The following is a 17,922-nucleotide window of genomic DNA, read 5'->3' as shown; positions in this document are numbered from 1 at the left end:
TTTTGTTCCGGGGGGTTGGAGTCCATCAGCATCACAGGGAAGCGACAGCATGCATAGTGGCAGGCCACCTGGGAATAGCAAGAGACTTTGAAACCTCAAAGCCCACTCCCAATAACATAGTTTCCCCATAAGGCCACACCTCCTACAGCTACCCAAATCATCTAACCAACTGCAGACTAAGCGTTTAAACTCCCAAAGCTGTGAGGTCCATCTTTTTCAAATCACCTCATGTTGTGTAAAGAAAACAAGAAAGCACGCATAGCATGACCACAGTGGTGAAGTTGATGGTTTCTAGTCAGGTGCACTTCTGTGATCCTTGCTGTCAAGTCTGCAGATCACCTGAACTTCCAACTAGAACTCAGTTCCCTGTTCATAGCCACACCTCCTGATCTTGTCAGACGTCTGTGGGTTGTTTCTGCCTCCTTTTCTCCCAGTGCTCAGGTGTACAGTTTTGTATGACCATACCTCATATTTGTCTATGGCCAAATAGGTATTGTTAAGTCAGGATGGCGGGATGGTTATCCAGCTAGACGTGGAGTCTAACCATTTGTTCCTGTGTGCTAAACTAAAGGCAGCATTTTTGTCTCAACAGAAATTGGACCACCACCACCACCACCACCACCCTCCTTTCCCGCCCCTTTGCCATCACAGTTGCTGCTTTGGGACTTTTAGGGTATCTTAAAGCCACAGGCAGCTCTGTGTTTTATTACAGGATTTGTTTTGGCTTCCCAATGTGAACATCTGTTCTTTCCCCTTCCGCCCTTTCCAGATGTCCCCTAACTGTGCTGACCTCTGCACTGTGTAGTGTTGCCATCTGGTGGATTGTGTGTGACTACATCCTTCCCACCCTGCTGTTCTGTCTTGATGGCTTCAGAACACAGTAGCCATCCGGACCCTTTGACAGATAGTTTGCTGTGTAAGTTTCTTGTTCCCGTTTCTCTCCTGCCTTCCCCTGTTGCCCAGTGTGGTTTTTCAAGGTGCATGTGTTTCTCCTTCTGGCTCTCCTGGCTGTTTTGGTTTGCTTATTTTCCAGGGTTCTCTTTCTGAATCTTTTCCATGAATGGCATGGTGGTAGCAGCAGTGGGTGGGGCAGGGCCTCAATGATCCTTTGAAGCCAAGAATGTTGGAAAAATGACACCCATTTTTGAAAGTTGTGCTAGCTATTTATATAAGTGGGCTTTGGAATAGTTCTCTTTCCTGTAGAAATGTTTAGGTAGTTGGCCTAATTAGTGTGATCTCCTTTCTACCAGGGGCTGCACACACCTCTCATGTTCTGTACCTTGAGTGTGTTTCCAATCAAAAGGGTTTTATCATCTCCATTCTTATTTTAGCAAAGATTGGGTTTGTAGCATCGAGGGCTAGCGAGGACTGTAGCGTGATTTCTGCCCGTGGAGCATCTCTCTTCAGGTCACCTGTCGTTGGTGGTAGAGCATCCATGGTCATGTCGCATCCTCCTCTGTGTTGAGTGACACTAGGAGACAGAGCTGGCTATCTCCTTCCTGCTCAGTTTTCCACCTTAGTCTCTAGACTCTGCCGTCTTCCTTTCTCAAGTGTAGCTAGACTGTCTTTATTAGACTATGTACCCAGGGTTGTAGTCTCTTGAGATCTGTCATCTTCTTTTCAGCAGGGTGTGGCGGGAAACGCCCATGTGGAGCACCACAGCCGAGGCCCACAGAGGGAGACTTTGTCCCACGCAACAACACCCCATATCTGTCTGTTTTCCGTAACCTTTCTTCTGTTCATTCGAAAAACGACTCTTCTTGTCCCAGCTTGGACTTAGAAATTACCAAAGCATGCAGAATTCCTTTCTAGGATCTCTTCCAAAGTAAAAGTGCATTGCAACCAACCCTGGTCCTTCGTGGTTCTGTTGAGTGTTTTCATATGACTGAGAAAGATAAAAAATTAATCAGAGCCAAATCTTGAAGATTAAAGAAAACCTACTGAACACATTTTTGCTTATGTTATTTCCTTGAATATCTTAGGTGAATTTATAGTCTTAAATTCACACTCAGGTTTCTGTAGAATTTTTTAAAAAAATTTTTTTTGCCACTTCTGTCAACTGAAGAGCGGGGATGCCTTTTATAGTTCTTCTCAGGCCATCCAAGTGGCCGGGATGTTCCGAGTGGGTGGAGTTGCTGCTAATAATATTTGTCTTCAGGCTCAAATGTCTTCAACTTAAGTGTTGCTTCTGCTAGGGATTTCCTCCTCGGCGTCCTCTGCCAGATAGTTAGGTCACCTGTAACTGGGGTTGCCACCACATTTCAGGACCTAAGCAGGGCATTCCATTTAGCCTGCCTACTGATTTGAACTTACAAAAGCAAAAACCTTTCTGTAGCTGATCTTTGTAGCCATCTGTGTGATCTTTGTAGCCACTAGTTCCTGGCCACTTTCTTCTAAAGAGGCTTCATTTGTGGGTGACAGTTCAATCCTGCTCCATTGTGATAGGCCATTGCTGTGAGCTGGTAAGAGAGCCTTGCCTAGCAACCGTTAAGACTCCATTAGCTGGTTGTCTGGAACCTAATCCAGAAAGCATCTATGTCTAGTGCATGCATGGGGGACGGTGTTGCTAGAGAAAGTTGGAGGGTTTTGTGGGCATCATACAAAAAACTCTGTAGCAGTGGTCCCTTAGAAAGCCAGCCAGGCATTTGGAGGCTCAGCAGAACACACTTGGTCCATCATTTGGTTTTTTATTTTTGTTTTTTAAACTCTGGTGTGTGTCTCACGTTGTCACTCTCTGAGATCTAGAGCTACTGAGGCTCCATAGACACCACAGAGAGGGCACTGGTCTATGGTTTGGGCACAAGTTAAGGAAGACCAACGCAAATTTTATTGGTAAACATAGCAGAAAAATATATATTCTGCATATTGCTTGGGAAAAGCCAGGTGAGGAGTGCAGGTGGCAGAGGGAAACTAAACACCTGAGTTTGGCTTCCTTGCACTGTCTGAGTTCACGTTAGCCTCTTGCTGGTAATATATCGGTGTGGTTCTGGAGCTTCCCACGGTACTGATGTGCTAACTGCTCACTCGGGTTGGATAACCTGAGGCTTCTCTGGTGTGGTTAATGCATACTGAATTTCCTTCTGAGTGTCAAAATTCCACAGAAATTAGTAGCCACTAATATCACTATTTCACATTCATTTACACTATTTTATGGAAAAATTAATGCTCTAAAAATTTATTTTGTTAGCCTAAGAAATAATTTGACGGAGTTGGTAATTATTTGTTTGCTTTTTGTTTTTTGAGACAGGATTTCTCTGGATAGTCCTGGAACTTGCTCTGTAGACCAGGCTGGCCTTGAACTCACTGAGATCCACCTGCCTCTGCCTCCCAAGTGCTGGGATTAAAGGGGTGCACCATCAGTGCCCAGCCTTTTTTGGGGGTGGGGTAGGATGAGGATGGTTGTAGTTCTTCATTTTGTATAGCACTTAAATTTTCGGTTTCAGTTTTAAGAAACCAGGAGCAGATTTCCTGAGCGGGCGGTGCACTGGTTTCTTGTTTTTTTGTGCTAATGGTCTTACAGTACGGTAGTTACCCTCGCTTTTGACCGCATGATTTGAAATGGAGGAGTGACGTTTCAGAAAAATCCAGTCTCATCTTTCTCTTTTGTCAAGAAGCCATAGAGGAGATCAACTATACACACTGCCCAGAAACCTGGAAAAATCAACAGGTGGATTTGGTTGCTTTTATGCAAATTATCCTTAAGAGAGATAAATAAATATTTCCTCCTCGATTTGTATTAGCAGAAAGAAATTTTAGCAGTTGGATGGGAGAAGTAGTATCACTATTCTGTATAGCCCAGTATGGGTAACTGTGATTGGCAACTGACAGAATTTCTTAAGGCGAGGGTCCTTGAAGGTTTCCAGCACTTAGGGGTGATGGGTGAGGCCTGGCTGAGTCAGCTCCTCCATCTTACTCTATACATTATGTACACATACTGAAGTGAGTCCTCATGCCCAATAAATACGCAGGATTATGATGTGCATCCTAAATTATTATATCATTCCTTAAAAAGAACTTTCACGGGGCTGGAGAGATGGCTCAGTGGTTAAGAGCATTGCCTGCTCTTCCAAAGGTCCTGAGTTCAATTCCCAGCAACCACATGGTGGCTCACAACCATCTGTAATGAGGTCTGGTGCCCTCTTCTGGCCTACAGGCATACACGCAGAAAGAATATTGTATACATAATAAATAAATATTTAAAAAAATAACTTTCACTAAATCCTGTTTTGAGTATCTGGGCTCATGTTGGTTCCTTCCTGAGTCACATTTGTGTGGCACCCACTGTTGTCTACTTAGAGTATTTCAGGTCAGTTTTGTAACACGGGCAGATTGAGCCAGGGCCTCCATTGCCTGTGAAGTTGCAGGGCTTTCCGAACAGTGGAGGGTTGACAACTCCGCCTGTTCTCACTCTGTTGGTGAGCCAAGCAGTGAGGTGTTTGGTTGCCGTTACTGAGGGCAGTTCACCATCATCAGAACTTCGGAACCTGTGCGACATTAGGAGGACCATGACAGGCCTGTGAAGCAGACTCCTCCAGAGCTGAAATTACTTATTTTTACTCTTTGGAGCTGGTCTCTTGCAGATTGTTATTGGCTCTCCCGACTGTAGTTTGACTTCAAAAGGAGGGAGCCCACTCTACCCCCAGACAGGGTTTCTCTGTGTGGCCCTGGCTGTCCTGGAACTCGCTTTGTAGACCAGACTGGCCTCCAACTCACTAAGATCCACCTGCCTCTGCCTCCTAAGCTGTGACTAAGGAGGAAGCGTTTAAGGCAATGTTTTCTCCTTCCTCTAGCAAACGTTGATGGAGATAAATGAGTGCATGTGGTTCCAGCAAAGACTGGCCTGCCAACGTCTTTTGGTGTTTTCTGCTATTTTTTCCTCTGACAGTTTAATGAGAATTACTTACGGGACCATGCTTTGTGTGTGACCTGTTCTGTTTCATGATTTTTCCTCCTGGGCAGTCTTCTGTCATAGAAAGGCTTTTAGGTTTTAACTAAGACAAGTTTCACAGCATTTAAGTGATTAACTGAACATTTAGTAAATAGTTATGATTCAGTTTTGTCTGTAATTTTGCTAGAACGTTATTTAAATTTTCCATTGACATACAAAATTATTTGTTGTTTATTATATCTGCTTTTTGCTCTGACCAGTGAATATTATGTAGCTATTTTGCTACGTTTATATTTAGACATTTGAAATACGGGATTTATGACTTTGTGACTGAAATCTGAGAATCTGTTTTGATAGGTTTGACTAATAGATTTCTCTGGTTTGTGAATTACATAAAATGCCAGGTCATCCATTTTCCAAAAGCAAAGTATTCTGGTTATCTCCGAATAACCTTCAAAGAAAAATGAGATGCTTGGTGTAATAATGTGCTTCAAGGTTTTTTTTTTTGTGTGTGTGTGTAAGTGGCAAATGTTGATTGCACAAAATTCTTCAATTTGCAAAACAAATAATTATATCAAAGTGCAAAATTGCCTTTCTCTGTTAGCTATTTAAAAGTTGTTTTAGTGACTGTAATCTTACCTTTTTCCAACTGTTTTCAGAGTAATTCTTCAGCCCAGAGTTCAGAGCTGTAAAACCCCTGAACCTAACCTTTCTGGCAGTGCAGGCATTACTAAACGAACCACCAGATCTGCTTCGGGGAAAAGCAGTCTTAAAAGGTGAGAAAAGAGTCCTACTCTGGAAGGCCCGTTTGTCTCCAGTTTACTCTTTTGGCCCCAGCTTCTGGGGCGGACATGAAGATAGGAAGGTGGAGTTTCTGTGATGAGAACGGAGGCTTCTGTGTTACTGGCTGTCCAGAGGAAATTCCTCGTGTTGCAAGTACGGTCTCTGGCATGACATGGGGAAGCTGAGGGCGTTGTCCCAGAACTCTTCCAGGGTGCTGCGCCCGTCTTGGAGGAAGCCCCTTCATGTCTGTCGGGTCCAGCCCAGTGAGTCATGGCAGAGCGATCTCTGGCCGCAGCCTTCTCTCCAAGACCTGCTATGGCTGCTTCCTCTTCGGTCTCCACAGTTATCACCCTTTTCATTTATGCTAGGCTCTGTTGAGAAAGTTTTCCACTGTCTCTGGATGTTTGTTATAAACCAAAGGCACACGGGTAATTTTTAAGCTATTCTGAGACCCAGCCTCTGATGAGGGATGAGACCACACGGTCGCTGTTTCCCGCCCATAGGTAGACAGCAGGAGCTTGGGCGCCATCTGCTGGCGGTGGTGCCGCTTCGCTTTGAAGCGGGTAGCTCTGAGCTTAACCTGGGCCCGACTCTGCATTCTCCTCGCCCGCCTCTTCTACCAGGGCCCTGTCCGTCCATGGAAGTCTTCACCCTCATCGCTTACATTGGTGTAAGTTTGTCCCTGGTGAGGTCCACCGTCACTGCCTGTCCCACGAACTCTGTGTACTCGGTGTTCTAAGGGATGCTTTTTAAGGTTTGTTCTTTTTCCTTGTGCTGAGTCTTTTGTAAGATTTCACTACAGAGCTGGAGTATCCTGAGAACAGGACCAAGAACCAACATGGGCACTTGAATTGTCAGGCACACACTGACTCAGAAGTTGGGGATTTTATGTGTGTAGAGAGTTGGTGCCCACAGAAACCAGGGAAATTAAGACTCCCTGGAGCTAGCTAAGTATTCATGTTCCTTTTATTCTGTGGTTCCAGCCTGACAAGAAAATTAAAACACTGACAAAAGGTCAGATTTAGGTATATTAACATAGTGTCCAGGTGTGATAACAGGAAACAGGAGATTGGCTGAGTTGTGTCAGATGAATCAGGAGCCATTTGTTTACTCATTGATTGATTGATTGATTGATTGATTGATTGATTGATAGTGCTGGTGCTGGAACTCGGTTTCATGTCAATGAGGCGAGTGCTTTACTACTGAGATAAATCCCCAGCCCGAGTCATGTCTTAAAAGAAAATTAAAGAAAATAAATGTGCCTTATTATATGAATAAAATAGTTAAAATGAAAAAAAAAATAAAAGCTCCTGAGAAAAGTAAGAAGAGTAAATAAGTAAACGTCCCATGTAAAATCTTGAGGTCTAACTCCAGTTTGTAAATACACATTATGCCGTACATAGAGAAGTGTATTGCCGTATAATTATTTGCGGTGTGCAAAATTTTAAATATGCATACAGATGAAGCACCAGCAAACTCCTGTGCCTCTTGATTCCAGCTGGCAGGACAGTTAAGGTCTGAGATTCCAACTTTTCCATACCTTTTCTGTGAAGTCAGACTGTCGGAAGTGCCCTGGGAGTGGTGGAGGCAGGGAGCCTCACCAGCATAGCAAGATCCAGGCCAGCCAGGGTTCTATAGTGCGACCTTAACTCAGAACAACAACCACCAGTCAGCAGGCAGTGGTGTTGACATTGTCGGTCACCAACACCTCCTTTAGGTCTAAGTGACCAGGCTTTCATTACAGTCCAGCAAGACTTGCTCGTTTGATTCTGAGAAGTGGAGTTCTAGCCAAGCTTTGAATTGCATCACCATATTCCCCTGAGGGGGGCTGACCATGCACCAGTCTTTTTTGTGGGTCTCCGGCTTCACGTGCCCTTCCTATGGCCTCCACTTGTCCTCTCCGGAGAGCGGTTTCTGATTTTAGTGAGCTGCTCCCAAGGGCCTGGACTGGATGCTTGGAATAGTCTAAGCAGACTTCAGAGTAAATAAGCGGGGCTAAATGAACTGTCCCAAAGAGCCTTTCAGGAATTTGGGGTAGTATTAGAAACCAAAACGGGGGTGGGGGGAGATTGGGGTTGCTGTGGCCTATATTCATATTACTTTAGCTATTATCATCTCCAGCTTACAAAAGAAAGACACATAACCGTGTATGGCGGCCCTCTATTTCTAGAAAACAAGAATCAGAGACTTCCAGGCTATAACCTGTTGTGCCTGCTGATTAAAAGTTCAGCTTTTGGTTGGAGGACATTAAAGGAATTAACATTGGTATATAATCTAATCCAGGAAAATAGTCTCCCCTGAGGTGTTTGGGTAATTCTGACATACTTAATTGAAATTTCTTCTCTTTACACAATAGCCCCCCCCCCCAAAAAAAATCACATTCAAAATCAGTATTGCACCCTCCTTCGGTGTCCGTCAGTCTACCCTCGGGGTGCAGGCTCACCAGGTCTCCTGGCTCTCTTGTGGGAGAGGCCCTCTCTGTTACAGGTCCACACGCTCATGCATCTCTTCGTAGTGGCCCATGGAACTTCATTCCCACATCCCCTTTTGTTTTCTGAGGCTTCCAGGATGGAGCATCTCCCCAACCTCACTTTGCACTGAATTGACTCATGAGCTTTGACATTTACTAAGAGACACTTCGACTTCAGAGATTTCCCCCCAACAAATCCTCTTAACAGTCTGAGCCGGTGAGCGTGTCAGTGTCAGAATAGAGGTGTTTGTTGTTGGAAGAGAAGGACCCCTGTACTTCTCAGGTCAATGCCCTCATGCTGTGTGTCCATCTGGACCGAAACCATGTCCAGAAGGCATGGAGCACGCAGCCTGTGTGGGATAGCGAGGTTTGGTTCCTGCACTGGTGCCCTGTGTGGCTCCTGCTCATTTGTCAGGCTCAGAAGGAAGTTTGTCATCTCCACGCTTTGCACTCCCTACCTCCTCTCAGGACTGTAAATCCATTACAACTCTGCCTTTCTGTGTTTCCACACCCACTCTGAAGCACCCTCATCACACCTCCAGGTGGCCCATTCACCCCATTGCTGCATGTTTCTAGAAGCCCTGGAGCTCCTTTTGTACAGTGCTTTCTTTTTCATTATTTCATCCCATTTTCTTAAGCGTTTGTCCAAGTGACCTTTCCAGTTGCATTTTTGGGAACCATCGCTCTTCTGCCACCAAACCATCCTAATGCCTGTGGCTCAGGGTAATTTGTATCTTGTCATCCTGTTACATGGTGTGGTGTGGTGCTCAAGGTCCTTCATGACTCATCCAAACCATAAATAAGTGTGTCTGTGATCGTCTCACCTGAGATGGACTTTTTAAGTCCTTGCTGTGAAATCCATGGCCATCTTTCCTGTCTTTGCACCATGACTCTCAGGGGCTCAGCCCCTGGGTCCTGTTCCGTTGCTCTGGGATTTCATCCACCCCCATCTCCAGGATGTTGTCTCTCTATTTTTAAGTGCTGGCATTTGGAATTCCAGTTATATTTCCATTTGATTGGACCTGCCAGTTGTCTTTGTACTCAGTACTCTTAAGCTCATGTCTGTAAAAACCACACACCCAATTCAGATGTGTCTTCTGTTAGCCAAGTGAGGATCACCTCCAGAGCAGAAGCAGTTTTATGGATGAGTTTGTCTTTTCTTCTTTTTCTCGCTCTTCCTTTTTCTCTGAAAGTTGCCAATGGGTTTGAAACATAACAACAAATTGTGGGAGGAAGGAAGAGAGGAAAGGTGAGTCAGGTTGATTTCTGGTGAGCCCAGAGGGGCCCTCCCTGCCCAGATTTCCTTACAGACAGGCCAAGCACTCTGAGAAGGTGGGGCCGCCAAAACTAGAGACTGCTTGAGGCGCTGGAGCTGCTTCTGTGACCACATTCTGGCCTTGGGACCACCCAGTAACCCCTCTCTCTCTTTCCGTTCTTCCCTCTTCCCCCACAGCCTGGCTCCTTGGAGGGAGAGGAGGAACGCTTTGCCACAAATGCCCGTGCTGGCGTTATGGTACCTTGCCTTGCTCTGCTGCCTGCGCCTGCGCCTGCTTGTGTTTGTTTATTTTGTTTGTTTCTATTGCTTTTTTTTTTAAAACGAAATTTGAACTTTCCTCTGCCCTGCCTTCCTCTTGTGTCTGTCTTCATGGTTGGTGTTGTCCTGTCTCTTCCAAAGAGTGTCAGATGACCCACACCAAGTATGTGCTTCTCTGCATGTCCCTGCTTGTCTCGTGTTGCCGCCCTTGTCTTTGGAAACTCCCTCTGGGACGCTTGAAAGTCTTCATGGTAAATCTTTTTCTTTTTTCTCCTCAGTCCAGCCGTTTCAAGGACTAAGACAGTCTTGCGTTAAAAAACCGCTGACCAGCACTCCAGGGAAGACTAGGAACAGAAAATCCCAACAGGATTTAGCCAATCGCTCTGAAAAAAAAACAGACACTGCAAAGGCCTTAGTTTCTCTCCACATAAGAAGTTCACTCAATGAAGAAAATGTCACCGGCCTCTCAGCCACGCACTGACTGTAGGGTGTGGCTGAACATTTGAGGGCCCGACTCCCCCTTTGTAATCTCAAGTTGGATGAAAGCTGCTATCGTAAGTTTAGTCTCAGGTGTCAATACCCGGCCCTCCGCCACCAGAGAGCTGTCTGGTGAGCGTGGTACATGTGTGTTCCTGTGATGGCAATCGTGTTCGCTGCTGGCCTTCAGAAGGATCTGATGAAGGTCTCTTGGGTATTTATTTTTTGTTCAGCCTGTGACCGCTGTCTTGCAATTAAAGATGAAAGAAGACGAGCATCTCTCCAGTGGTACCCTCCGTCTAAGACAGGATTTGGTACAATGTTTCTCTTTGCTCCTGTTAATACTGTGGTGATGTTCACTGTGTGAAGTACCCAAGCTGCTTGTCTTTCACCAAAGAGTGCTTTAATAACAATCTGTGAAAACTACATTTAAACACTGTTACGTGTTGCTGTGGTTACCAAAACATGCTAAAGAATGTTGCTAGAGTGTATGAACCTTTTCTCAGTTGAAAGGTTATGTAAGTCCTTCCTTGTGTCATTTAGGATGAAGATTTCAGGGCTGGGACGTTAGATCGCTCAGTCACATGTCAGAATTGTCTTTCCTCCAGTACATTAAAACCAAACAGCAGTGCTGATGTTTGGTGGCTTTAAAAACAAAATTGTTCACCCTCTGTAGAGTCTTTTCTCTGTGCTGCTGTGGAGTTTTGTTTTTTGTATGATTCACAGTTTGATTTTAGTGGCAATTGCTTCTGGAGTTAGGCTGTTTGTGTAAGAGAACTCACTGTTGCCTTTGGTTAGGGAATACGACTAGAAACTAGCGTGCCTTCTCTCTTCACCCCTGCTGGAAGCAAACAGCACCTGTGCCATGAAGCAATTGCAAAGCCAGAATTTATCTGTTGCCAAAAAGAAAAAAACAGAGCCAATCATTAGAGAAAGCTCTAGAGTTGTCCTGCTTACCTCCACAGCAGAGGATAATGGTTTTTATTGATTCTTCCCAGTTTGGAGACTGGAGAAATGCAGTATTGAAAGCCATTGAGAGCCAATGCCTTCCTAAGACATACAAATGTCAGGCGAGCAGGCGACCCCACTTGAAAAGTTGCCCTTCTTGTAGATGGAATGAATAAGTTAAAGTCTGGTAAAGAAAGAAAGAAAGAAATTGAAAGACATAGGATCCCCCCTTTCAGTGTTTCTATTTTCTGTGGCACTGGCTGACGTTGAGTTGGGGGCCTGGGGATGTCGATGTAGAATCCACACGAAGAGCCCCTCCCCAGTCAGCTTTTAAACACCGGAGAAAGGCAGTTAAGATCTAGGTAGGAGGATGTTTCATTTACTTGTAATGCTAAATCAAACTGCACCTGAGTCTAAAATAGCAACCTCGCAGGGTGGTTCTTCCTCCCCTGAGCAAGCTAGGCCTAGTACATAGGAGACCTTACTTCCGTGTGAACCAAGCTGGATTTGCCCTGTGTATCAGGATGGATGAACAGGGCCCGCCCACCGTGACTCATGGTGATTGAGTCTGGGAATAAAACCACTTGGGCGTCAGTGATAACCACAGTGCTTTTTAGAAATTGCCCCTTTGTTTTCAGCTCCAATTGCTACCACTGTGGCGTGGCTCTTGCTAAAATTTCCTCTCTTGCTGGTTGCTTAGGAAACGTGAGTTGGTGAGGACACATTCCCAGGAAAACCTACTTCGTTCAGATGCTGTGGTGATAATTCTAGGGATGGACAGTCACCAGAACCGACTGGTGGCATCTAGGACCCAGGAGGTCTGGGTCTGACTAATGGAAAATCCTTCCTGCTTTGAATTAGTGGGCAACCCCTCCCCAGCTTCAACTACTCAGAACCTTTTGGGGCAGAAGCCCCTGTTGCTACAGAGCATAAATCAGTGGCTGTTGGGTAGAGGGGCCCCTTAACTTAAGAACTTCAGATAGCTTTGAAAGCCATTGAGTCCTTCTCCAGCAGAATTAGAACTGGGAAGTATGCATATAGGTGAACGGGAACTCAGACCCTCCAGAGTTCCAGAGAGGAATCTCTGCAAAGCCGGGCTTTTACAGACAGATGAATACAGTTACGAGGCCCAACTAGAACTCTTGTTGCCAAGAGGCAGGAAGGATGGTCCCTGAACAGTGGTAGCCGTATGCAGTGGTAGCCATATTGGTCAAACATAGCCACATGATGCTCTTCCTCAGAACTTTACAGCTTTAACTTGACCCCCCAAACGTAGCCCCTACCCTTTGTCCTGCCCCATGCCCTACCGCCTCTCCCCCACGGGTGGCTTCTACCTCTTGGCTTGGGCACCGACAGGTCATAGAGGCTTTCTCAAGTGTTCTCATGAGGCTCTTAGAAGGTTTTCTTGTCTAACAGACCTTTTCGACTATCTGGGTAACTTTGTGCCTGGAATGTTGAGGCCCCCGTTACCTTGAATCGCTGCCATTTGGTGTGTGTCCTAGAAGTAACAGCTGCTTTCTGCATATATTTTTTGAAAGTTCTTACCAGAGTTTAGAAAGCAGTTAGGCAGAAACCTTAAAAATCTATTTTCTTTAAGATTTCTCTTCCACTGAAATGTCCTAGTGAGGTTAGCGACCGCTCTTGCATTTCTCCTTAAATCTGAGTGTTTTCCATGTCACTGAGTGGAAATAATACTACAGATGTGTTTTTTTCTTTTAAAAAAAAAAAAAAGACTTGCCTATACTGTATAAGAAATTACCTCCTTAACGATCCAATAGAACTCACTGTGGATAGATGTGTCCATCAGATTAGAGTACCACAGTTTTGCATCCATCATTTGAAGAGTCTATTGTACGCTTGTGTGCAGATGATTAAGTGAAGTTTTAAAGTGTAACTGATGAATCAGTATTTGATCAATCGTCTTGATATTTTATTAAATTGTATATTTCTAATCATATTTTTTAAAGCTGAGAGAACTGGTTGGATGTTTATTCTCCTGAAGGTATTTTTAAGACAAAGCTTCACCGTAGCCTGTAAACTTGGCACATACATGGTAGTTTTTGATACTTCTTGTTGCATTTGAAAATCTTGTGTATTGTAAAATGGTTTTATACAGAATACTAAATGGTAGAAATTGTATAATTTACAATCATATAATTAAAAATATCAAACAGTTTTTTGACTTACTGCGTCCACTTACTAAGCAAAACAGTAGATAGTAATTTAAATATAAAATGGATTTGATTTTGTTTTTTTCAAGACAGGTTTTTCTGTCGTTTTTGGAGCCTGGCCTGGAACTCACTCTGTAGACTGGGCTGACCTCGAACTCACAGAGATCTGCCTGCCTCTGCTTCCCAAGTGCTGGGATTAAAGGCGTGTGATTTAATTTTTAGCTTGCAAGGGACATCAAAACAAAATACTACAGACTGGGTGGTACAAGTAAAGAAAAAAAAAATATTCCTTTAGTGCCGGAAGCGCAAAGCTTAAGATCAAGATGTCAGCAGGGTGGGTTTCTCTTGAGGTTGCTGTTCTTGGCTTGCTGATGGACCCTTCTCACTGGATGTCCTCTCTGTCTGCCCATCCCTGGAGTGTCTTAATGAGGTTACCAGTGAGGATGGATTAGGGCCACTGTAGTGGCTTGCCTTCACCTCCTTAAAGGTCCCGCCTCTAGATGTACCCAGTTGTAAGGTACAGAGGGGTTAGGGCTTCAGGACTTAAATCCTAGGATGCACAGGAGGTGAGTGAGTGAGGGTGCCACACTGGAGAAATCGGAGATCAGTGGCCTGGAGGATAAGAGTCAGGAACAGTAGGCGTGTAGCCTGTAGGTCATGGATCATAGCTTACAGCCTGGCTGCATAGCTGGCAAAGCCCTTTATGTCTCAGCTCCCTGGGTTATCTGCTTCTTGTGTGACCCGGAGCCACACGGTCTGTAGTCTCATCCCCACACTGACATTCCTTCGCTAGTGAACCAAATGAAACAGTTCATGCAGAGTGTTCCCCACGACTGGAACACAGGTTTGCGGAGGTTATTTTATATCTTTTAGCACAGGTGAGTGTGTGATAATGTAGCCTGATTTTAGATTATGACTCCCATGTTTCTGGTATCTTTGGTATGTAACCTCATGCATTGGAATGGGGTTCGTTCACATTATCTTTGCCGGAAAGTAGAAATACACCCAAAGCAGGCAAGTCTCTGGGAGTGTCTCCTTCAGAGCCCTGGCGAAGGGATATGTGTGGAAAGCTAAGTAAAAGGGCTACCAAGATGGCCCAACAGGTAAAGGCATTTACCACACAGGCCTGCTGACCCGAGATCTATCCTAGGAGCCATAGAAAGGTAGAAGGAAAGAACTCGAAACAACTGTTCTCAGCCTGTACAGGGTGCACAAGCTCCCAACCCCAACACACACACACACACACACACACACACACACATTTCCTTTTAAAGAAGCAAAGCCCGTTTTCACGTCTGTGTTGGTAGGAGCATGGAGGAGCAGTTTAATGGAATCATCCAGAGCTCAGACTGGTTGTGTATAAGACTAGTCTCTGACCACTAACTATCGACTGGGACTGAATCATCCTGCCTAGATCTGTTTCTACTTCATTAAGATGGGAATGATAATATGTTAATACCATGAGCCACTCAGTGCAAGTGCTTGGCATATACTAATCTGTATTATGATCAATTAAAAAATATGAGAATACTGCTATAATATTTTTCAAATGGATGGTAACAGTTCCCTTTGGTAGCTGTTGAGACATGGATGAGCTGGTTAGTCAGATAGCAGGATGTTGTCCCCCCCCCCCCCCCCCCCCCCCCCCCCCCCCCCCCGCATGCCCTGCACTGATTCCCGCCCCCCCCTCCCCCCCCCCCCCGCGCGCGCCCTGCACTGAGGTCATGGATGGGGTCTCCTCTTTTATCCAGATTTGAAGTGTTTTGTTGTTGGTGACTGGCACAGTGTGACCCTGTTTCTATCATGTTTGTTGTGGGAGGAAGGAGGACCCTTCTGGGCAATCTTTATAGTCTCTTCCCTCGCTCCCTTTTTGAGGGGACTGGTTCACGTGTGTGGAAGTTCTTAGATGTCGCCCTGTACCACACCTGCAGTCCTGCTTTGTTTCTAATCGAGTCTCATCTCTTTGTCAGCCAGTCTGCATGGCTTTGACGAGCTCATGGATGACCAGTGTTCTGTGCAAACGGAATTGGCCAGGTAAGGAGGCTCTTGGCCCGGAGGACCAGATCTCATAGGGCTGCCTGCTACCAGTGCTCACCAGTGTTCACAGAACAGCACATTTTTTAAACAGAGCCTCTGGGTGGGAGAAGGCGGGGGAGGAGGTACAGGCTGGGTGGGAGCGAGCTTATGGAACAGATCTTTTCAGAGAGGACAATTCTCCCTTGTGTAGGACTCTAGATGATGCTGGGTGTCTGGCAGTCCCACCCACACCTCAGTGCCAGCCAGACTCCCAGCCATTGGACAGCCCCCCCCCCCCCCCCCCCCCCCCCCGTCCCCTCCTCTCCCATTTCTGCCAACATCAGGGGATTCTGCTGCCCCACCCCCAGGATGACTAAGTGCTTATAGAGCTTTTGTTGTAAACTTCAAAGCTGCCGCCCAAGCACTCTGGATCCTGCTGAAATAGGGGTTCCTTGCCCTTTCTTCTCTGATCCAAGACCAATGGAAAGGGAAAAGACATCACTTAGAGACAGTGGGAAAGTGGAGCTTCTGAGGGCCAAATTCTAGGGTGGGCTTCAGGTTGTCTAGTCAGCTACCTTCCTGCCTGATCCTAGATGTCTTCATGGTAACCTGTATCTGTTATCCCTTGGAGATGGGGAAGGTCTTCTGAGGTCCAACTGGAGACACAGGAAACACCTCAGGCAGGACAGGGAGGGGAGCAAGTCCTCCGGCATTGTGGATTGGCAGGGCGGGGAGGGACATTCTGCAAGGGTCTCATTGGTCATGCTTTGCCATGGGCACAATGGCTGGCCCTGGACTGGGGGTAAGAACAGGTTTGAGAACAGCTTAACCATCTCCTCCTTTTCCAGTGATAGCTGGCTGTCTCGGGCTGTAACCTTTCTAGACCGGCTTTTGATATGGCTCAGGGTCCGCAGGGCCTAACCCTCCGGAGATCCCTCCCGACTACGGTACTGCGTTCCTCACTGCGAATCTTGTACAATGTAAGCCTATTTTCTCAGGCTTGTGCCTCAGCCACCCCACAAACGTGTCTGCCTCGTTCTTCCAGTATTGCCACTGGGTGTCACGTCGGCTCTGTTGGTGGGTGAGGAGGGAGCCCAGTTGACAGCCCTGGGGTAGCTGCTCAGTTACAAGCCCAGTACGGCTGTTACCACTTGAGCCCTCTCAGGTGAATGCCTCCTGTGGGGAAAAAGACCCTCAACTTCTCCAGCAGCGTGGCTGGTTCCACGGGTACACAGCATGCCAGGGAGAACAACCTGCTTGCCTGTTACCTCAAGGCCTTGAAGGGGTGCTCAGAGAACACCCTCAGCAGGGTTCACATTGGTCACGGTTCACTTACCTCATAGGCCGCCTGGTATTATTTCTTCCTTTCTGCCCTTCCAGAAGCCTCTCCATGGTCCCATTACCAATCTGCATTCCTGTCCCATGAGGCCGTCAGCCAGTGTCTCTGTGGGCCACCAGTACAGTTCTGGGGTTCATCAGGAATGAGCACACAGGTGCCCTTGGTGCCTTTAGTATTTGACAACTTTCAGGATTGCCTCTCTGTTCACCCTGCCCTTATAAATGCTTCTGTGTCCCCAGTTACAGCCAGCCTTCTGCAAATGGGCATTGTTGTGAAGAGTGCTTTAAAGGCTTCTGTGGCTCTGTCCTGTTGATTGGACCTGCCAAGGCCACTGGTAGTTCTCTGGGTTTCAGGCACCTCTGTGTTTTGATTAGGGACATTCCTGTTACCAAGTCACTGGTAGCCTTGTAGCCTGAGCAAAAGTTCTGGAGCAGAGATGGATGGGGTTGAGGCAGCAGGAGCCACTAGGACCTTAGACCTGAGCTCTCCCTTGGCTCCTAGCCTACCCCGGTACCTCTCTGGTGGTGGTCCTTGGGGTGGCTAAAGTGTGCCACAAATACTCCACACATGGTCCTTGGTCTTCCAGTTACAGTGCTTAGAAAGAACACTGGGCTCGGGGAATGGGGCCTTTGTCTGCCTTGAGCTCTTCCCATGGTGGGGACACCCGTGCCTGTGGGTGGTCTGAGTTGTATATTGTTTCCTTTTAATAGTAATTCTGGTGGGTCAGGATATGGTGCCTTGAGGGAGAAATAACAGCAGGGACTCTGAGGGAAAGTGTCTTGGTGTGAACTGTGGTCATCAAGAGTTCTGTATCTGTTTAAGGACGGAGTCATCTGTTTAAGGAAGGTTTCGGGTGAACCTGTTTTTTTTTTTTCTTAATCCTTTCCTGTACCATATAAACATAAGTGACTACAGGACAGTGCCCAGCCAAGCTTTCAGTGCTCAGGGTCCACTCGGGGTTGTCCCTTGGGTTGTACCTAGGGCCACAGTGGGAGCAGACTGGATCCTGGGATCCTCACAGGGATGGTGGGAGGCAGCAGTAGGAGGAAATATGGGCAGACCTTGCCTCTCCTTGTAGTACTGCATGGTAAGCCTGCAGTGGGCAGCACGTGTTCACAAGAGAGTGTGGTCATGAGGAACTAAGCACTGACAAGACAGTGTATGCCTGACCTGCCTGGAAACAGCAAAGACGTTTGCAGAACAGCCTGGCCAAGAGTGCAGACCTGCTGAGGCCCTTGCAGCGGACATCCCTAGCACAGCAGCAGCAGCAGCATCTGGTTCCCAAGCGCCTGAAGT

At 46.4% G+C, this 17,922-nt stretch overlaps 1 protein-coding gene across 7 annotated transcripts in view; it reads left to right on the top strand.

Annotated features, from left to right (window-relative positions):
• Positions 1-17,400, top strand: part of Cdc14b (cell division cycle 14B) — an 82,706-nt gene extending 65,306 nt beyond the window's left edge. For 2 of the 7 annotated variants that reach the window (XM_038332529.1, XM_038332533.1), the window contains exons 13-14: positions 5,548-5,664; positions 9,954-13,276. In XM_038332529.1, coding sequence (XP_038188457.1) covers positions 5,548-5,664; positions 9,954-9,990 — 154 coding nt within the window. In that variant the 3' untranslated portion in view covers positions 9,991-13,276. Of the gene's footprint in view, positions 1-769; positions 917-5,547; positions 5,665-9,953; positions 13,277-15,245; positions 15,306-16,135 lie in introns of those variants that run through there. The other 5 variants (XM_038332531.1, XM_038332535.1, XM_038332530.1 and 2 more) reach the window with 4 other exon arrangements.
• The last annotated feature ends 522 nt before the right edge of the window (positions 17,401-17,922 follow it).

This window comes from Arvicola amphibius, chromosome 6 (genome assembly GCF_903992535.2).
Source record: "Arvicola amphibius chromosome 6, mArvAmp1.2, whole genome shotgun sequence".
Classification (NCBI taxonomy): domain Eukaryota; kingdom Metazoa; phylum Chordata; class Mammalia; order Rodentia; family Cricetidae; genus Arvicola; species Arvicola amphibius.
This window is presented reverse-complemented; position numbering and strand designations above follow the sequence as displayed.